Source organism: Wolffia australiana, chromosome 20 (genome assembly GCF_029677425.1).
Source record: "Wolffia australiana isolate 7733 chromosome 20, ASM2967742v1".
NCBI classification, from domain to species: Eukaryota; Viridiplantae; Streptophyta; class Magnoliopsida; order Alismatales; family Araceae; genus Wolffia; species Wolffia australiana.
In genome coordinates, this window is record NC_135854.1 from 3,144,506 (window position 1) to 3,167,719 (window position 23,214).

At 38.5% G+C, this 23,214-nt stretch overlaps 1 protein-coding gene across 1 annotated transcript; it reads left to right on the plus strand.

Moving 5' to 3' along the window:
- The first annotated feature begins 17,317 nt into the window (after nt 1–17,317).
- Nucleotides 17,318–21,711, plus strand: ABI3 (AP2/B3-like transcriptional factor family protein). The gene is made up of 6 exons (XM_078591457.1): nt 17,318–18,459; nt 20,442–20,564; nt 20,684–20,784; nt 20,856–20,902; nt 20,986–21,062; nt 21,510–21,711. Exons 1-6 carry the CDS (start codon nt 17,341–17,343, stop codon nt 21,660–21,662), a joined length of 1,620 nt encoding a protein of 539 aa, XP_078447583.1. The 5' UTR covers nt 17,318–17,340; the 3' UTR covers nt 21,663–21,711.
- The last annotated feature ends 1,503 nt before the right edge of the window (nt 21,712–23,214 follow it).

The following is a 23,214-nucleotide window of genomic DNA, read 5'->3' on the forward strand; positions in this document are numbered from 1 at the left end:
ATGCACACGAGATGAAGATTCCCCGTTAGGTTGGTTCTTTCTTCTGACATGGCATGAGCCAAGTGTGTTTGTTGAACATCTCATGCATCTCGTTTGCAATGCTCAATAACCCAATTACCTCATCTAAGTATTGGGTTTTGTGCCTTGGTTCAACTAGAGAAGGTCCAAACGTGCAACCGAAAAGTTTTCGCTTGGTTGTGCAATGCGGTGCAATTTTTGCACCGCACTTCGCACTAAAAATTCGTACACCACACTGCACATCACACAGAGGAAGAGGGGAGGGAAAGCAAAGAGAGTGACAAAGAGAGAGAGAGAGAGAGAGGAAGAGGGGGGAGAAAACAGACTACCACATTGTCGATTATGATCTGATGTCGGATTTATTGGTATAAATTTGAACACTCTACCTTGTATCTTTCTCTCCTTGTGAAAGGTTGAAGATTTCAGGACTTTTTGGAAAATGAATACCCATAATTATGCTGGATAGAAAGATGAGTATATAACTCAATGAGTGCAGCAGATTGAGAATTTATCACGAATCTAAGGAGACAAGAGATTGAATTGAATTATTTATCTGCTTCTAGTTCAGCATTACGAAGGTTAGTGTTTAATATTCACCTTTCTTCTTCTTCTTCTTCTTCTTCTTCTTCCTCTTCTTCTTCTTATTATTTTTCTTCTTCTTCTTCTTCCTCCTCTTCCTCTTCCTCTTCATTTTCTTCTTCTTCTTATTTTTCTTCTTCTTCTTCCTCTTCCTCTTCCTCTTCATCTTTATCTTCTTCTTCTTCTTCTTCTTCTTCTTATTCCTCTTCTTCTTCTTCTTCTTATTTTTCTTCTTCTTCTTCTTCTTATTTTTCTTCTTCTTATTTTTCTTCTTCTTCTTCCTCTTCCTCTTCCTCTTCCTCTTCCTCTTCATCATCTTCTTCTTCTTATTTTTCTTCCTCTTCTTCTTCTTCTTCTTCTTCTTCTTCTTCTTCTCCTTATTCTTTGATCACCTGGCTAGACAAGCGAAAGGTCAAAATCAATTATCATAATGAGCTAGATTAGCCTTTTTGTTTAGTGCTGGTTGTGGAGATTTTGATGCAGGGTTTGCTAAAATTTTAGCTTCTTATTCAGTGGAATTTATTATTAAAATATTGAGTAATCTGTGAACATAAGCTCTTGTAATTTGGAGCAATCTTTCCACAAGAGATTTAATTTAATTGGAGCAATCTGTCCAATTTTATAGGACATTGATCAGTATTTCGAGAACCATTTTAATATCTTTTAGGGATCTTGTCCAATAGTCAATTATTTATATAAATTTTGTCTATTTTATAACAGTAGTCCGCTTCTCTCATCAGCCATATTGCCACCTAATATTAATGCTCGCAATTTGGTTTTCCTATTTAACTTCTATTTCTACTTCTCAGCAGATTACCTTATTCCTCTCTGTGTGTTTCTCCATTTTTTGTCTACATTCTCTCTTACTAAACAAATGTGTGCATTCACTAACTTAATTCTCCTTAATCCATTCCTAACTTCTTGATTAGCTATTCAGATTATTCTAACTTGCAGTTTTATGATGATGCTCATGATGGTTCCTTATTACGAAGATGATACAAATTATGATGATGGTACCTTATGATAATGCCTTTTGATGATGATAAAAATTGTGATGATGATGCCTTACGATGATGCCTTTTGATATGACTGCAATACTATAAACTTAAAATTTATTGTTCTGTTCTTGTTCGCAGGTGTCAACCACAATACTAAAAGAGAGTGGTATATATCATCAGTTTGATGATTATCAATTGTGCATTCCAGCTGTGTCTGTCTTGATTGTGCGGTGCACCTTCTTGTGAGTTATTTGATATTTATATGTTTAATTTTTTTTTCTCTTTTTATGAATGCTTATAGCTACATGTCCACATTTTGGAATCGTCATTTGATTGTTTCAGATTTAACTTAAATTCCTTGTTATATATGTGTGTGTGTGTCTTCAAATTTATTGTTGATTTCACTAGTTAAAAAGTAATATGAATGTCTGATTTCATTCGAATTATGATTATTTGTCCCACTTCTTGGATAGATTCTGTGTATATCCTCGTTATGATGTGAAGAGAAAGGTATGGGTTACGTCATTAAATATGGTATCGCTGATTTTTTTCCCGTTCTATTATATTGATGATGCAATTTTACTCAAGTGTGTGCGATGACCACAGACAATGCATCGAATAATAGAAAGATGATGAGTATTCTGGACAAACATCTGAAGTTAGTGAACCCTCAATTCAGTGCAAGTAGACTCGTGCTTTGCATTGCGCAAGTGATTAACCTTGTGGTCCATGCCGGGATGAGCTCCTTACGTGTGATAGACGCCCCATCAGGGTCACTAATTATGGACAAGGACGATATGGTTGGTGTGAATGATATAGGACAAAGCAACACACTTTCTCCATTCAGTACACCTACACTAGGAAATGTCATACCCTGGCTCCAGGAGATAGTCACATGAATATGGGTTTCAACACAGAGTGAAAAACGTTATGCAGGCCTTATGCAAGCAGTTTAGCCTACCTGACCATAGAAGGGTTCCCTTGGACTCCCAACAAGATGGAATTCTATGTACGCCATGTTGATAAGCCTAAATTTGGGTTAGAAATTTAAGTAATAATGTTGTCTAGAATTAGGCTTATGCAATAAAATTTATACTGATTTCCCTTAATAACAATTATCAAATATAGGATAAGAAAGGGGTCAAACTACAAGGAGGCACTTCTCAAGAATTTTTATCCTAAATTTTATATGAATTAATTCAAGAAGGAATTAATTTTGTATTTGATGGGCCTTAGTTATGTTTAATTTTGTTTTGTAATTACTAAAAAGTATTTAGAATCTTTATAGTGATGTTGATATTTTTGGCATGGTAGATGTGGAATTGAATTTTCCAACAATCAATTCCTAGATCCGGAGAGAGAAAGTAGGCGATATAACCTAGAGAGAGAAAGTGGAAAATATGGGGAAAATCAGTTGTAGGTGAAATTTGACTCTAGTATACAGAACTAAGATGCAAGATGAGATGAGAAACAATGTAGAACTAGGAATTTAAATTCAGTCTTAAATCAAAACCAAAATGTAATACTAAACACCATTCAGTTCATCTCCAAAGGCATGTACATTTTGCCCATGCCTTGGCGTTTTGAAATCATTCAAGAAGATGTTGAAATAGTGAAGAAGAGACTTATAACTTTGATTCTTGAAGCAAGATATGTCGACTTCAAAAGCAAAACTTGTGTCCTTCATGGCCAAACAAATTGGGGGAGAGCTTCCTCGGTGGTTTTCCTTTTCTTCCTGATCTCAATTTAATAATCCAACCATATGGATTGTAGAGGGTGAAAAGACAAACCTACCCTCAAAATTTGGGCACAATCGGACGGATAGATCTCAAGATATCCCCATTTTATTGGCAATTAATCTCAGCCCTTGGATCATTTCTCTCTTCTCCACGGAGGTAAAAAATCTCATTTTCTGAGTCGCCAGTTCACTTTCCTTGTTTTCTTCACCTTGGATCATGCACTGCAACATCTTTGAGCAATAACAAAATGACTCATCATTGCCGTTAAGAGAGAGAGAAAATATACCATTTGAGTGGCTTGGAGAATGCCATGTCGCCCACATCAACAGTTCTCATTTTAATAAAAGAATAAGAATAAAAAAATAGTACATTTCTCATTTTAATAAATGCACATGCTTATCGACTTGCCGTGAGCATTTATTGCACAAAAAAGACAAACAACCTTTCTCCTCTAGTTGCCCACACGGTAATAATTGAGACAATGATTGGTTAATTATTGCACCGTGCATCGCAATCCCATAATTAGCCTTTGATGAATTGTGATGCCATGTTTATCCTATGGCGATGAATGACACAGCCAATCATTCGCTCAAATTTTCGGCAGAATGACATGGAAGCCACGTAATTTAATTAAAAAAAAAATTTAAATGCCTAATAAAGCATGAAATATATTCTGTTAATTCTAAAAAATATTTCTTGGCTGTATAATGATCAGAAAATTAGAAAAAAATATGGAAATTTCTGTAAAAACTAGTGAAGGCCTTAACAACCTCTAGCCAAGTATTTTATGCCTGCAAAAAATAAATCTTCAGTACATTAAGGTCAAATGTCATGTAAAAAATACTAAAAAATAAAAAACAATCATGAAACTATTGGGCAAGCTATTTATGTCCATTTAATTATGATAATATGCAAATATGATGGCAAATATAACACATATGTGTATGTTATATTCATAAATTTTATATTATAAATGGCAAGTTATCACATACTAGTAGCTGTTGTCGAGAAAAGGGACGTTATAGATATCATTGTGTTGAACATTTTAAATAAATAGGTATTATATGATGAGGAATGGGCAATGATTAACGAGTTTGCGGGTATATTGCAACTCCTACAATTGGCTACTATAGTGGCATGCCGATCAAAAGTGCCCACAGAAAATGAGGCAATTGTTATCATCAAAGTAGTGATGAGACACTTGAATGGTGTCATGGCTGGTATGAGAGAGTGAAGGATGTTATGAGTAAATAGTGTTATATCCACCAAACAACGGACATCAGTGTACAAGGCTTGTGAGGCGATGAAGACCAAGATGAGCACATATGCATCGATCCTCACTCGCAAACAGGCCTCCATCATTGCTGACCTTGTTGATCCCTCCATGAAGCTACAGTTACTTGACCGTGACCAACGGGACGAAACAAGGGCGTATGTGCAAAGCTCATTGCATTCCATTGAGGTCACCAATGATGGAAGCGTAATTCGTTCAGATTCTTTTGGATGTTTTCGACCGGAGTGGATGCTTACAGCTTTCTTCAGTGAAGCACTATATGAGTTATTCCCCAACAGTGAGCAATACCAACCCTTAGTCCAGGGCATGAGCTAGATGTGTACATGAGCTCACCTCCTCTCAAGGGGATAGAACCATTGCCTTGGTGGAAAGTAACAGGAGAACACTCATATCCAAGGTTGGCAATGGTTGTGAAGGAATTCCCATCGGTCTCCGCTATGAATGTGCCCTATGAAAGATTCTTCTCTGCCGATCGTGCCGTCATCAACTACAAGAGTTCTAGGTTGACAGCAGAGAGCATTGAATTACTAATGAGACTCAAGTGTTGGTAGCGAGCGGGTGACGATGATGACAATGATGTCAAGTAAACAGACGAAGATAGTAACAAAGACCCGAGTGTTCATTAAGCTCATTTCTTTTTCCTTCCACTTGTTAAACCATTTATACATTTCTTTATGTGTTGAAACAAGTTGTGGCATTTGTACTTCAAGCAAGTCTTAACTTATTTATTTAAGCCAATTAGTTAAATTAAGAGGACTGGCTAAAATAAATGTTCATGTTATTACTGTCCACAAATCTGATGATCATAAACTATTATTATTGACACCTAATTAGTAAATTTTAATTTCACAATAATACATAATTTAATCAGAATAATTATCGAGTAGATGCCTAATGACGAAAAAACTATTTTATTGTGACAATTTCACAGTTATAAAACATTTACTCATGGAACATGAAATATTTATTGTATCTATTAAAATAATTTTTGCTGGAAGTTAAAATGTGAAATATTTACTGTATATAATAACAATGATTTATTCTGAATTATCATCGAGTAGATACCTATTGAAGAAAAACTATTTTATTGTGACAATTTCATAGTTATAAAACATTTACTCAAGGAACATGAAGTATTTACTTTATATTATTAAAATAATTTGTGATGGAAATTAAAATGTGAATGTCTGATTTCCCCCTATTTTCCTGTTAATTCATGAATTTTATGAAATTTATTTGTATTTCAATGAAATTGGCAGGTTTAAAAACTTAGTCTAATAATAATTAATATGGAGGTGAAGTTATGATTTTTTTAGAATTTTCTAGAGTTTTATCGATTTTATTGGGAATTTATTGGAGGAATAAATTATTTTTTAAATAGAAAATGGGTACAACTATAAGAAAAATAGTATTTCCACACCATTTCAGAATTTGGTGGGATATTTCTAAAAATTTTGTTGCATACATGCCCTTAAAATAGCTCTCGGTTGGGCGTTTCAGGCGTCAATATGCAATTAAAAAATTCTAAGGGTGGAATATAATAATTCTGATTTTGTGTGAATATGTGCGATGTGCGGTGCAAATTTACGCACAAATTTGCACCGCGCATCGCATGGTGCTTTTCTTGCGAGCAAAAATTTGCACGGATGGTGCAAATTTTAGCACTGCACCGCATGACCTATCTAGGTTCAACCATGGAAAACATGTTTCCCATGATGTGCAAGCGTATGAATTGATTCATAATTGATCTTTGAAAGCATACATCAAATGTACCTTGTGGAAAACTTATTCCACCCTTAACATCCTCTCTTAGAGATCATTCTGAAGTCATTCACGTACCCGACCTCTAGAAGTATCCACGCGTTCATATTGGCCTTGAATCTCCACTTCTTCACCAACTCTCCTTGCAGACACTCTCATTGGTTGAGTAAAGATGAGAGTGAAAAAAGGGGAGCTCTCAATTCTGGTTGGCCTAGGTTCTGGAAATGAGTGAAGAAAGGGAAGAGTAAATATATTTCACTTTATGGGTTTTTTCTCAAAAACCCATAAAGTGAAATATATTCACAAATTCCCTTATGACCTTTATCAACTATCGGCCAATTTTTTTTGAGTTATATATAAACATATAGATTAATTAACTAAGGATTGAGTTAACCAAATTGATAGGTTAAGTCTCCAGGCCGTGGGATGCCAAACTACAACTCGTGCTCTAGAAAATACCGAGTAATGTTTGAACTCTCTCATGGAATCTTCACTGTCATTGGTTACCGTATATGTATAATCCATCATGTGTAAGACTCTCGAACGACTTAGGGTATGACTAGGTATTTTATCCATTGTCTTCCTTGAGTCAATCTCCTCTTGCACCGAGGGCGGATGATCCCATCTTGACCATAGAATCACCTTCGTGAGCTTCTTACTACATTCGAGTTGTGACTTGTTTGAATCCCATGATTAAATGCATGTAAATCATAGTCAAAATGTAGTCATTCATCCACGAGATGTCCTTGGTATCTCAGGTCAGTGGATTACTTATACAACTGTGACATGATTCAACATGATTCACATTTAGGTATAATACCATTCAGGGATTCATACGGATCAATTCAGTGAACTCTTTCTCCAAAGAGCACCCACTATCTGTCTTTAGTGTCACCACACTAATAGCACAAGGATCAGATATACTTATCATATAAATATGACCAAATAGTGCTATTCTATCCATATAATTCGATGTCCATCTCGACTATCTATTAAATTTGAATATTTAGAATACATTTTTAAAGACTAGTGATCATTGTATTACGATCTCATCATAATTCACTCTGTCCTTGCACGTATTCATTGACTTCATTACAAACATCACATTGGAATAATAATGAACATAATATTTTATTCGATGAACTTGAATAAACATGGTGGTGTGATTGGCTTGACGACCACATAGTATCCATCACTGAGGTCTTTTTTCCCAAATTGCAGTAGTGTTCTAGATATAGGGTAAAGGAATCAAACTTTGATGGTGTAACCCACAATAGCTTGCATGTGGAAAATCCTTGATAAGGTTTCTTAGCAAAGAAAGTACATCCATGAACCTAAACACAAAATCAATCATTGTCTTCTCATTCCTCATCTTTAAATATGTATACTCACATTTCAGTATGTGCACTATGAACTGAATGATCCCGCCCACTCCTAGGTAAATGGTGTAGAGAGCCTTTAAATTCCATGATAGCTGGTTGTGCCAATTGATTTTTTTATTTTATGTATTCAAAACCATCTTACTAATGTTACATTTTAGATCATTCATTCAAGATTTTTTCATATTTTTCCTAGACTAGGCAATTAGGCAGACTACAACCAACAAAAACAACGAAGTCAAATAAGGTTGAAACTCACTATAAATGAAGCTTTAAACATAGATCATGACCCTTAGAGACCCTCTTTATTTATGGGGCACTAGTATTGAGGTAGATTCATGAGTTCACACTATTCTTTTCTTTTAGGTAGTACTCATGTTTTATTCTTCGTTTCTGTCCATCTTTCACAAACTAATTTTTCATCAGCTCACATGTTTATTAATCTCCACTAGTTTCTAACTAAGGATCATTATCTCTTCCCCATGATCCCATTGATTTTTAAAATAAATAAGTATGTGATCATTCACCACTTGGCTCTTCATGTGTGTGCCTTTTCGTTTCTGCAATTTCACCCACCATAACATTGTATGTGAAAATTCCGGCTCGTTCCATACACATTCTAATATGGCACTACACCCACCCATGGATCCTGGTGCATCTACAGGTCATTGTACCATGTCTATGCATGCCATAAGCGTACATGCAACAACGTATAGTAGAGAGCCCCCAGTAAAGGCCCAAGAAAAGGCCCACATTGAGCACAAGTTGCAGGGTGGCCTGTGCGGGCGCCTGAAATACTTTTCTATAATTCAAACAAAATATTGGTGCAACATTTATATAGCCACTAATACTTTTAATTTTCTTGATATCCGATTAATCACTCTCCTTTGCAAACTGCAAACGGGCTGGGCAAACAGGATGATAAAATGATCACGGCCCAAGGGGGCGTGAGCTTGAGAAACGAAGAGAGAATCCATGGCGTGGATTTGAGCCACCCGGCTTGAAGCCCCCATTATAGTGGACTTCTTTAAGTTTGTCACCTTAATCTTAGCCGTCCGATCTTCTTAGGCAAGACCAGACGATGAGACTAAAAGAATATAAATTTATCAGTTTTCTTTCTTTCTTTATTTATTTCTTTTTCCTTCTAAATTATCAAACATTATCTATATGAGAGATCCATCAAGGTTTTTCTTTTTGTTCCTGAGTTGACTATGTAAAGGAGTCACCACAGAATAAGTGCGCCAACTCGCTCAAGACCAGTGGAAGTAGGGAGTTATCAAGATTAGATAGTAATAAGTCATTTAAAGTAATGTATACTCGTTAGAGAACTAGCATTTAGGATCAAATATAGGTCAAAGATAGATAGGATTCAATATAGAGAGTTAGGGTCAAACATAGGTCGTTAGGATCAAACAATAGGTCGTTAGGATCAAACTCAGTCCGTAGGAGCACGAGATCAACGGTGAGGATCAAGTGCTCCCACAGAGCTATAACGGTCAAGATCGTTATAACTAAAAGATCTCCTCACCGATCGGACGGTGAGGATCGATGGACCCCTTTAATTATAACGGTCAGGATCGTTTAAAGACCCATTATAATTAAAGGACCACCACACCGATCGAACGGTGTCGATCGATGGACCCTTGAATTATAACGGTCAGATCGGCTCCAATGGTTCAAATTATATAACCGTTGGTGCTGTTCCAACGGTTATATAATGAACGGTCATCTTCTATATTTAGAGTACGATATTAGACTATAAATATTCTCAACCCATGTAAATAAAACACTACGGATAATACAACGATCAATCATTCGCCTATTCTTGGTGTATCTTGTTCTCCCCCTTTCTCCTTCTTTCTTTCCTTCTCCTATTTTCTCAACTCTTGCATCTTCCTTCAGAATTGTTACATGGTACTAGAGCCAGGCGACTGCAGCATGGGAGATGAGAAGCAAGCTTCCTCAGTCGCCATCTCGTACGTTCCGTCTGCCTCAAGCATAGCTGCGTTTGGGCAAGTTCCCATAGCCATCCCACCTGGAACAGCAGCTTCCATCAAATTGGATGCGAATAACTACCAGATGTGGAGAAGCATCGTCCAGCCCCTTCTGAACGGGTATGGTCTGAATTATTTCATCACCAGCAATATTTCTCCCCCTATGTTTATCGCAGATCAACAAGGGAACACCGTAGAAAACCCAGAATACGGAAATTGGTGGAGAATTGACCAGCAAGTTCTGGGCTTTCTCCAATCCTCTATTTCTGAATCAATCCTTCCCAATGTTGTCAAAGAAAAATCAGCTAAAGAAGCCTGGGAGTCTCTTGAGAGCATTTTTGCAGGAAGGAGTCAATCCAGGATAATAGAGCTGACTAGACAGTTTGCGAATATTGGAAAAGGAACATTATCCATTGAGGAATATATCAAGCATTTCAGATCTGTAGCCGAAGCCCTCGAGATCGTCGGGCACCCTGTCAATGAGCCAGCCAAAATTTACACATTCTTGAGAGGACTTCCACCGGAGTACTCTTCCTTCGTCATCAACGGGAACGTCAACCTCAATCACATGAACTTCGAGCAAATTGTGACCAACTTGAAGGCTCATGAAGATTATCTGGCTTATCATCAGAAAGGAAATGGAAACAATTTTCCATTGATGGCCAATTCTGTGCAAAAACAGCCTTATAGAAACTATGAGCAGGGACGCGGGGGCAATGGATATCAGAAACGACCTGCTGATCAGGAGCGCAACTCCAAATCTGAAAACTGGCAAGGGCGGCAAGACTCTGAGTGTGGTCAATATCAAAATTCAAACAAGAGCAGAGGCAGAAATCACACGTATCAGCCTCACTGCCAGATTTGCTCTCAATATGGACACAGGGCGAGAGAATGCCAAGAATACATACGTCTCACATCATCACCTCGGCAGAATCGACCAGGGAATCATCCTCAAGCTTTCAATGCAGAATCTCAAGGCTGGTATCCCAACAGCGGTGCCACCCACCACGTCACCTCTGATATCGGCAATCTACAACAAGCTCAACATTACCATGGAAGTGATCAACTCCACATCGGTAATGGATCAGGTTTGACCATCCTCTCTATAGGAAAATCCAAAATTACTACATCTGATAAAATTCTCTTCTTAAATAATATTCTGCACGTTCCGTCTATTACTAAAAATTTACTGTCGATTCAAAAACTTACAGCAGATAATAATGTCTTTCTTGAGTTTCATGAATCATTATGTCTTGTGAAGGACAAAATCTCCAACAAGATTCTTCTTCGAGGGAAAGCTAAGAACGGGCTCTACTACCTGGACGAGCCGATTACCAAAACAGCCTACATCAGGGAAAAGGCCTCTGAGGAACTATGGCATTCCAGATTAGGACATCCACAGTTTAAGATTTGAAAATTCTGATTCGAAAATATGGACTCCCTGTTTTCCATTCCAAATCTTCTTTCATTTGTAATGCATGTCAAATCTCGAAATCTCATAAACTACCCTTTTTCCCTACCTTTCATAAATCATTCAAGCCTCTCGAACTGGTTCATTCTGATTTGTGGGGACCCTCTCCTGTAAAATCTCATTCCGGATACTCATACTATGTTGTGTTTGTTGACGACTACAGCAAATACACTTGGATTTATCCGTTAATGAAGAAAAGTGATCTCCTAGATGTTTTTGAAAGATTTCAAAAACAAGTAGAAAATCAGTTCTCTTCAAAAATAATATACATTCAGTCTGACTGGGGAGGGGAGTATCAATCACTCCACTCTTACCTTAAAACCCAAGGAATTGTTCACAGGGTGTCCTGTCCACACACCCCTGAACAGAACGGCACTGCTGAACGCAAGCACAGACACCTTATAGAAACTGCTCTCTCACTATTGCATCATGCCAAAATGCCCAAAACATTTTGGGATGAAGCAGTTGTGACTGCAGCATATCTAATCAATCGTTTAAATACTCCCATTTTGCAACATAAATCACCATATGAAGTAATGTTCAAATGCAAACCTGATTACAATATCCTCAAAACGTTTGGATGCTTGTGCTATCCGTACATTCGTCCTTATGCTAAAAACAAGCTGGAGCCTAGAGCAGAAAGATGCGTGTTTCTCGGATATAGTGCCTTACACCTCGGGTACAGATTGTCTCTCCAAACAGGTAAACTCTTCATCTCGCGCCATGTTGTTTTCTTTGAAAGTTTATTTCCGTTTTCACATCTTGATTCTAGTTCTAAAGCCAATGGAATTCTTGGATCCGTTCCCGAACCTCAGATTTTAGAAACAAATAAATTTACAGATTCTTATAATGACACCCTGTCACACTCTGAAAACAACTCTCACACTACCGACCACATAATAGTAGAATCCGCTTATCAGGCATCTGACGATAACTCGTCCTTGCATCCAATATCTCCTAATCATTCCTCCTCCATCAGACTCTTTGATCCTCAAAATCCATCTGATTCTGAAATTTCAATCCTAAACACTCTAGATTATTCTCCTGAGCCTGGAGAATTGCTGAAAATCAGATCCGTAGCAGATATATATCAAGACCCTGCTACAAAATATACTACACAAAAGTTGTCTTTTGTCAATCGAATCTCGGAACCCCAATCCTATAGTGTTGCATCACAAAATCCTGACTGGATACTTGCGATGGAACAAGAAATGAAATCTCTACTGCACAATCAAACATGGGAACTAGTTCCACGAAATCCAAACTTCCATGTTATTGGGTGCAAGTGGGTCTATCGACTAAAGTATAAACCTAACGGTGTGATTGACAGATACAAAGCCAAACTCGTGGCTAAAGGCTACAATCAACAAGAAGGTTTTGATTTCTCTGAAACCTTTAGCCCGGTGATCAAGCACACAACCATTAGGTTACTGTTGTCCATAGCAATTATGAGTAATTGGTCCATTCGTCAGCTAGACGTCTCCAATGCATTTTTGCATGGAGATTTAGATGAGACCATTTACATGGAACAACCAACTGGCTTCAAAGATAAAAATATTCCTCATCATGTCTGTAAACTGAAGAAATCTATCTACGGGCTGAAACAGTCACCCAGAGCATGGTTTAACAAACTCACCCAATTCTTGTCATCTCTTGATTTTATTGGTTCTAAAACAGATACTTCGTTGTTTTTCAAGCTGTCCCACAACGACCCCATCTTTATTTTGATCTATGTGGATGACATTCTTATCATCTCACCAAATAACTTCTCCATTCAAACTCTCGTTTGCCAGCTCCAGAAAAACTTTGCAACTAAGGACTTGGGATCTGCTGCATATTTTCTCGGAATTGAGTTACTCAAACAATAAAATGGGTATATGTTGTCACAAACTAAGTATTTGCACCAAAGTTTGCAAAACGCAGAAATGGAGAACTGTAAGCCTGCGTTAACTCCTCGTAGCTTAACCAAGAAACCTTCATCGAGTACACCATTTTCTGATCCCACGTTGTACAGAAAAATCATAGGCTCCCTCCAATACCTTACTTTAACACGTCCTGATATTTCATTCGCAGTCAATAAGGCATGTCAGAAAATGCATTCTCCCTCTATTGACGATTGGAAATTTCTAAAACATCTTCTCCGTTATCTTAAAGGCACAATCATGCATGGTCTTTTATTTCACAATCATTCATCTTCATCCATAAGCGTTTTCAGTGATGCAGACTGGGCTGGAGATCAAGATGATCGACGGTCCACTAGGGGATTTCTTGTTTTTCACGGTAAAAAATTGATCTCTTGGAGTTCTAAAAAGCAGCAAACAGTTGCTCATTCAAGCACCGAGGCCGAGTACAAAGCCTTGGCCAATGCGGAAGCAGAAGTCATTTGGATTCAATCTCTTCTCAAAGAGCTGAATCTCCAGAGCATCACGCCTCCAGTCTTATGGTGTGATAACGTCGGGGCAACATATCTGGCTGCAAACCCCGTCTTCCACGCACGAACAAAGCATGTCGAAATCGACTTCCATTTCGTCAGGGAACAAGTCGCTGCTAAGTCTTTGATCATAAGATTCGTCAACAGCGACGGACAACTTGCAGATATTCTCACGAAGCCGCTTCCATCTCCAAGGTTTTCGTCACTGCGTGGCAAGCTCAACGTCTTTGATCCTTCCTCGGCTGCCGACGATGAGCTTGAGGGGGGGTGTAAAGGAGTCACCACATAATAAGTGCGCCAACTCGCTCAAGACCAGTGGAAGTAGGGAGTTATCAAGATTAGATAGTAATAAGTCATTTAAAGTAATGTATACTCGTTAGAGAACTAGCATTTAGGATCAAATATAGGTCAAAGATAGATAGGATTCAATATAGAGAGTTAGGGTCAAACATAGGTCGTTAGGATCAAACAATAGGTCGTTAGGATCAAACTCAGTCCGTAGGAGCACGAGATCAACGGTGAGGATCAAGTGCTCCCACAGAGCTATAACGGTCAAGATCGTTATAACTAAAAGATCTCCTCACCGATCGGACGGTGAGGATCGATGGACCCCTTTAATTATAACGGTCAGGATCGTTTAAAGACCCATTATAATTAAAGGACCACCACACCGATCGAACGGTGTCGATCGATGGACCCTTGAATTATAACGGTCAGATCGGCTCCAATGGTTCAAATTATATAACCGTTGGTGCTGTTCCAACGGTTATATAATGAACGGTCATCTTCTATATTTAGAGTACGATATTAGACTATAAATATTCTCAACTCATGTAAATAAAACACTACGGATAATACAACGATCAATCATTCGCCTATTCTTGGTGTATCTTGTTCTCCCCCTTTCTCCTTCTTTCTTTCCTTCTCCTATTTTCTCAACTCTTGCATCTTCCTTCAGAATTCTTACAGACTAAAAGTTGAAGGCAAAAAATAGCTAGAGAGGTTTATCTTGAAGATGTCGAACAAGCCTAAAATTTCAGCCATCTACAAATATCAGTGTTGACCTGCACCAAGGGTGACTTGCACAAATGAAAGAATGACCAAATCAGATAATAATTTAGCATTTGAATTTATGAAGATGGGTCATTAGTGATTATTATTTAACAAAGTTCTTCAAACTTCACATTTCTCACTGTGAAGGATGAATTGATCATAAACATAAGCGTGAAATTTTACCTTTAATACAGTCTTTACATGGAGAAGTGTTAATTCAGAAGGGTTTCAAATTTTACTACATAATGAGGATAAATGATCCATCTTGGAAAATTTAAAGGAAATCTATGCTTTCTCTAAATGGAAAAGTTTGCAGTTGAACCATCTTGAATGCCAGATATTCTCATTTACGGTCACCAGGCCATCTTTTTCCAGAAAGAAATAATCTGGTGAAGTTGAGACGCCCGATGAATACAACCTTCACAGTGAGAAGTGTTAATTTTGAAGGCCGTCAGATTTTATTATATCTAATGATTATAAATGATCCCTTTTCACAAGTTTAAAGGGGACTTGTGGTTGCCCTAATACCCAGAGTTTTTGAAATGTCGAACATCTCTTCATATTTTTGTGTGATTTCTGAAACTTAGGGCATCTTTTCATAGGTGTGGGTGATTTACAGCCACGAGGCTATCGCTTTTCTAGAAAGAGATAATCATGTGAGGTTGAGAGCTCGTTCAAACTGACCTTATCTTAACATTGAATACATGCTTCACTGCTAAGAATTGTTAACTTTGAAAGGTTATCTAAAATGATCATAAATGAACCCGTCTTCACAAATTTCAACTTTGATCCCTTCTTGAATGCCCAGAACTTCCGAATGATGAACATCTTGTCATACGTTTGTGTGATTTATGGCCACATGTCAATCCTTTTTCCAGAGAAGTAATCTGCCACTGGGTTGAAACCTTACGCTGAGAAGTGTTAATTTTCAAGGGTTTTAAAGTTTTTTCTACAAAAATTACAGATGACCCATGTTCACAAAGTTGAAGAAGATATCGCTGAATCCCTAAAAGCATGTCTTTAATGTCCAGATTTCTAAAATATTGAACATTATTGAATCCGTCGCCATCCTTTTCCTAGAAAGAAAGAATCAGGTCAGGTTGAGATGACCATTTTGACTGGGGAAAGAGACGGAATGAACATAAACTTTCATTGATGACAAAAAAAAGAAAGAAAAAAACGCACAGCTCGATCAGCGCGCCGTTTTAGCTTTCCCTAAGTGTGACCAATCCGTAGAATTTGCTCAAGTCAAGAAACCCACTCTCACATGTCAGCAATCTCTCGCCAGGTGTCTCTTTCTCTTGCTTGCAGTTTCATGCATGCAATAGCATTCTAACATGTATGGCCGTGTCAGCCGCTCTCTATATTTATGACGCACTTCTTGTACCCGTCTCTTGAACTAGATTACAAAATTATCTTAAATATCGTAAGTGGGTGAGAAGAAACGATGCTAGTTTTGAAGAAAAACGCAGAGTTTTTCGGAAAGGGAGCCACGCTGATATCCATGGGCTACAATGGAACCGCCTCTATGTCTCTCTCTACATTGATGTAAAACTCTTCTCTTCATGCACACTATGGCCTCTTCCCAGATGAGATTTTGGATAGGATACTAGATAAAGGAGATTGTATTTATCCTAACGTTGGTGAGAAGAAACGATGTTTTATTTAAAGAAGAAAAACTAAACTTTTGGAAAGATATCATGCAGATGAGATCCACGGCATCTGTGCCTCTCTCCATTGATGTAAAAGTCATCTCTTCATGTTCTTCATCGCTTGTCTAGAATGAGACTTTGGAGAAGCGCCTAGATAACAAGGTTGTCTTAGTAAACAACCTTTGTAATAATAAAAATTTTGGAAAGGGAGTCATGGTAGGCAGTGGAACCGCCTCTCTCTCTCTCTCTCTCTCTCTCTCTCTCTCTCTCTCTCTCTCTCTCTCTCTCTCTCTCTCTCTCTCTCTCTCTCTCTCTCTCTCTCTCTCTCTCTCTCTCTCTCTCTCTCTCTCTCTCTCTCTCTCTCTCTCTCTCTCTCTCTCTCTCTCTCTCTCTCTCTCTCCATCTCTCTCTCTCTCCATCTCTCTCTCTCTCTCCATCTATCTATCTATGATATATATATCTATCCATCTCTCTATATTCTATACACCTATCCATCTCTCTATATTCTATCTATCTATCTAGCTATCTATATCTTCTATCTCTCTCTCTCCCTCTCGATCTATCCGTGTGTCTATATATATATCATCGCTGCCTCAAAAAAAGAAAAGATTTTGGCTGGTGATCTAGGTCAACTAGATTATCTAAATAACCAAAGGAAGAAACTCATGTTTTTTTACAAAAAAACCACATTTTTGGGAAAGAGAGCCATGCGGCCACCCATGTGCTTGCCTTGTTTTGGTTCGTGGAAACATTGGAACCGCCTCTATCTCTCTCTCCATTGGTGCAAGTCTCTTCCCTTCATCCTCATTATCGCTTCTCCAAAACTAGATTTTGTCTGTTGTTCACGTATAAAGAGGGAGGCGCCGTTCAAACCCACATCCATAATACTCATCCTCAGCTTTTCCAGTGAAGAAACCATGGCGTCTGATCAAAGCGTAGATAAGGAAGCAGGGATGATGATGATGATGACAATGGAGGACGATGGGTCATATCCAGTGCAAGATCTAAGCCATGAAGATGCAATCATGGCAGGCATAGAAACGGATCTTCTCTTCTCTGATGAAGCCTTCCCTTCCCTTCCTGAGTTCCCATGTCTCTCCTCCCCTTCTAATGCCGCATGCCCATCCTCTTCCTCCTCCTCAAACTCCTCATCCGAGAGAGATCATCATGATAACCATCATCATCATCATGATCAGATGGAACATGCAGATGGGCAAGCATCTTCTTCTGCCATGGGAGATGGGAGAAGAGATCAACCTGCAGCTATAGACTCAGAGTGCAGCATGTACGTAGATCTTCTGGGCTCTTCAGACGAGTCTTGGGACCCCTTCTCTCTATTTCCAGAGGACTTAGACGCAGAAGAGCTCCTCCTCCATGAAGGAGAGGCTTACCCCAAGCAAGCAGAGCAAGGAGAACAAGTTGAAGATCTGGCTTCAGTGTTCTTAGAGTGGCTAAGGAACAACAAAGAGAGTATCTCCCCGGAGGACTTGAGAAGCATCAAGCTTAAGCGTTCCACCATTGAAAGCGCTGCCCATAGTCTAGGGGGAGGAAGAGATGGGATGAAGAAGCTACTGCAACTTATCCTGACTTGGGTTCAGAGCACACATCTTCACAAGAGGAGGAGGCCTTTCTTTGGGGAGGAAGACTCTGAAATACTTGGTCTTTTTCAGCAAGCCCAGAGCAATCCGTGTGTACCTTTGCCGGCCTTCTCTCAGCATCTGCCTCAGTACTCAGCTTTCCCTTCTTCTTACGGTCACTACCAAGGAGGGCAGTTGTTTCAGCAGGTACAGGGAGAGCCCTTTGTGAGATTGGGCTCTTCTGCGACTAAGGAAGCGAGGAAGAAGAGGATGGCCAGACAGAAGCGCTTCTCATCTTTGCACCACCATCACCATCACCATCATCATCATCAGAGAAACGTTCATCAAGAGATCTCTCCCCGTGATCTACGGCGAGATGGAGTTTGCTCACAGATGGACGGCCATGGAAGCTGGGGGTTTGGCTCCACGACTGCTGTAGCCTCTTCGCAGCAGAGTCCAAGGGTGCAGGATCAAGATAAAAGACAGGTAGCCATTCTTAAAAATGTCTTTTCTTCAATACCCAATTGAGGATTTTAATTTATCTAATCTTTCTATGGCTGAATAACATCTTCTTCCATGGCGCTTGTTTTTAGAATTAGGAAGGGTTGTTTAGTGATCATATTCATGTTGCACCGAGTACTCAGGTCGTTTCCGAGAAGCTTACACTCAATTTTTTTCTGATTGGGGGAAAGAAGAACAGTTTTTTTTCTGGTCCTTTTGCTTAAAATAATTTGTTCTCTCCGTGAAAAAGAGAACAGTTTCTTTCAATGGCGGACTGTCATCTTCTTCCATGTCGCCTGTTTTTGGAATTAGGGAGGTTTGTTTAGCGATCATATCCACATTGCACCTACTACTCAGGTAGTTTCCGTGATGCTTACACTCCATTTTTTCTGGTTAGGGAAAAAAAAACAGTTTTTTTCTGGTCTTCTGCTTAAAATAATTTGTTCTCTTCGTGAAAAAGAGAGGTAGAATCAATCAAGATTTCCCTTTTTTCTTACTGATTTTTGGAGGTGAGTATCCTATTGAAAATAAAATCTCCACTCCGTACCATTATATTTCTTTGGCTGAATGATACTACTCAATTACATCAAGTTTCCATGTACTTTCAGAGATGTAAAATTAAGAGACGCGTCCCTTTTCGTTGAAAATATCTTAAGAGATAGGTAGAACCATACGGAAAAAGAAAGCTGTTTTTTTTCTGATCTCTCTGTAGAAAAACTGTTTTCTTGATTAAAAAGTGGAGCTAGAACTATTATAAGGTTAATCTTTCGATTCATCTCTGAAGTTGTGTAATCCGATCCGTACCATTATATTTCTTTTATTGACTAGCATTTACTTTCGTGAAGCTTTCTAAGTGATCCTGCTCACTTAGAAAACAGCATTTAATGAACAATTACTCCTGTTCATCGACAAATGTTTTCTAGTAACATCCATTCTCTTCATAAAATAGTTGATAGAAGCAATAAACATTTTTTTATTCATCTCTGGAGTTGAATACCCGACCATTATCTTTCTTTGGATGAGTGGCAGATAGCTATGCTTATACTCAATTACGGGCTGATTTGAGAAAGAAAATAATTTTTTTATGACCCTTATAAAATATTCCTTTATCATCAAAAGAGATAGAACCGATAAGTATATCTTTTTCGATTCATCTCAGAAGTTGAATGCCCTATTCAAGATTTCTTTCTAATCCAATAGGTACTATTATTTCTGGTCCTACAAAACTATTTGTTCTCTTAATAAAAAAGAGAAAACAGAACAAATAAATATTGCCTTTCGATTCATCTCTGGAGTTGAAAACCCTATTCAAGATTTTCTTGACAAGACCTTGAGATCCATCCAAATATTATACCCTTTCCCTGGATTCAATGATTCTTTATTACTACTACCTCGGTAACAAAACAGAGTTCGACCGAAGATTTTCTACACATACTCCCATTAATTGACAAAACCTTTAGGTCCATCCAAGTACTCTACCGTTTTTCTGGATTCGATGACTATTCATAACTATTATTACCTTGACAACAAATAAGAGTTCGACCCAAGATTTTCTACAATTACTCCCATTCATTGACAAAACCTTAAGATCCATCCGAAGTAGTCTACCCTTTCTCTGGATTCGAATGATGACTATTCATAACTATTATTACCTTGACAACAAATAAGAGTTCGACCCAAGATTTTCTACAAATATTCCCATTCATTGACAAAACCTAAAGATCCATCCAAAGTAGTCTACCCTTTCTCTGGATTCGAATGATGACCATTCATAACTCTTACCTTGGCAACAAATAATAGTTCATTGACAAAACCTTTGGATCAATCCAAGTATTCTACCCGTTCTCTGGGTGCGACAACTATTCATAACTATTATTACCTCGGCAACAAATAAGAGTTGGACCCAATGCTTTATTTCTTTCATAGTTGAGCCTGATTCGAGTAAAGAAGCCTGCTTTGTTTATGCGTAGCTTGGGGCCGAGAAACTGACATGAATCTGGCATCTGCCGTCGGCAAACAACCAGGAATGGAAGGCCGAGAAGAATCTGAGATTCCTCCTCCAGAAAGTACTCAAACAGAGCGACGTTGGAAGCCTTGGGAGGATAGTATTGCCCAAGGTGCTTCTTTTCTTAGCCAAATCTCCTAATTTATTCATTCGTTTGTTATTTTTGAGAAAATAACCTAATGGGTTTCTTCTAATGTCTAATGTCGTTATTTTTTTTGAACTTCATCACAGAAAGAAGCTGAAACCCACTTGCCAGAACTGCAGACTAGAGATGGAATGACCCTTGTTATGGAAGATATTGTTACTTCCCAGATTTGGAACATGCGATACAGGTAGATAATCTCTTGTTCTTGTGATTTTCGGCTTATTTTCATTTATTTGATCGCAGTTAGTGTTCTTTCAGGTTTTGGCCCAACAATAAGAGCAGGATGTATCTACTTGAAAACACTGGTAAGAAACAGTTTTTAATGACCATGGTTTTTTCCAAAAAATAATCGTCTGTATAAATTTAATATCTGCGTTTGATGTTGTAGGAGAATTCGTTCGATCGAATGGGCTGCAAGAAGGAGATTTCATCGTCATCTACTCGGATATTAAGTGCGGAAAATACGTACGGCCCTTCTACTTTCTGGGTTTTAAGTTCTCGTCTTTTGCTCAATCATGCAAGTTGGTCGCTGAAATTTATTACCAATCCAACTGAAAATAGGTTTAAATTTTGTGGGTACATAATCAAGGTGGACTTCTAAAGAGGGAAATTGAAGATGAATAGATATACTTCTAAATCAATGCAATGAGAAACTTTTAGAAAGTAACCAAGTTCTTCAGTTGTTCCCATCGTTCTACTTCTTTACTTTGCTCTTATCTTTAAAAACAAACTTCTTCGTTTTACTCTCTCATAGTTCTTAATAAGTCCAACCCATTTCTAAAAATGAAACTTTACAAAGAAAGAGATGGTTGCTTATTTTCTTCCTGATCACAATTTCGTTCTGGTCATTTTATAAGTAGCTTGAAATCTTATTTCTTCCCATTAATTTACAAGAAATTTCTTGGGGAACAGATGATCAGAGGAGTGAAAGTAAGACAGACGGCAGACTGCATCCAAAGTGGAAACAACTCATTCAAGCTCAACCCCATGGATGCTGAGGTTAAAAGGGATGGAGGCTGGAGTAGAAACGCCACTGAACATGCCGGAATCAACGGTCAAGAATAGCTCGATTCCATGGCCCTGTGATCCAACGGTGTATGATCCCATCACTGCAGACCATCTAAATCTCTATCTTTAGAGATAGATGTATGAATACGACCTTGTTCTTAGAAGAGAGAGATAGAGAGAGAGAGAGAGAGACTTTTCAAGTATATAAATCGCCCTTGTGTAAATGGAATAGTTTCCTACTTTCCTACCAATTGCTTATTTTCACCCTTATGGCAGGTTTTAGACAGACAAACCCTTCTAAATTCATAGAACTATTACATTAGGGCAAGAAACACAGTAGAAAAAGAGGAGAGAGAAGATGGAGAGGTTTAAAACTGTAGCATTTTCCTTGGAACTTTTCCTTCATTTTTTCACCTGTTTCTGTAATATATTACAACAATTAGAACAGCAACGAGGAAAAATTGTGTGCGACTTCTCTGACATTACTAGCAAGAAAAGTAGTAGAAAAGTGTAGCACTTTTCTTGTAACTTTCCCGCAATCTTTTCCCGTGATTCTATGAAACATTCTTACTATTACAAAAACAAAGATGGGAAAAAGTTGCAGGTATGGATTGTCTTGAGTTAATGGTAAACAAAAATGGAGGAGAATAGGAGAGGGAACTTGGGGAGGCCTAAAAGTATGGCATTTTCCATGGAACTTACCCTTAAAGTTTCACATGCATCTATAATATATTCTTTCAATTAGAAACACAAAGAGGGGAAAAAGTTGCAGGTATGGATTCTCTGAGATTATGGTAAAGAAAAAAAGAGGAGAATAGGAGAGAGAACTTGGGAGGCCTAAAAGTAAGGCATTTTCCTTGGATCTATAATTCTCACACGCATCTATAATTTATTAAGGGAATTTGTATAATAATGAGAAAAACTTGTATGGGTGGTTTATCTTAGAGTACTAGCAAGAATCTTTGTAAGAAAAGAGGAGAGAAATCTACAAAAGGAGAACATTATGGTTATAAGACTCTATACACCTACCTCTCTCTTTCTCTCTATCGATCTCTCTCCGTCTCTATCTCTCTCTCTGTCTCTCTCTCTCTCTTTCTCTCTCTGTCTCTATATCTCTCTATATATCTCTCTATCGCTCTCTCTCTCTCTCTCTAGCTGTGTCTCTCTTTCTGTCTGTGTCCCTCACTATCTCTCTCTCTGGTTGTGTCTCTCTCTTTCTTTCTCTGTCTCTCACTATCTCCCTTTGGTTGTGTCTCTCTCTTTCTTTCTCTGTCTCTCACTATCTCCCTCTGGTTGTGTCTCTCTCTTTCTTTCTCTGTCTCTCACTGACTCTCCCTCTGGCTCTTTCTATCTCTCTCTCTCTCCCTCTCTCTTCTCCTCACCCTCTGTCTCTCCCTCTCCATCTCCCTCTCTCTCTCCCTCTCCCTCTCTCTCTCTCTCTCTCTCTCTCTCCCTCTCCCTCCCACTCCCACTCCCTCTCGCTCTCCCTCCCTCTCCCTCTCTCTCCCTATCTCTCTCCCTCTCCCTCTCTCCCTCTCTCTCTCTCCCCCTCTCTCTCCCTCCCTCTCTCTCTCTCTCTCTCCCTCTCCCCTTTTCCCTCCCTCCCTCT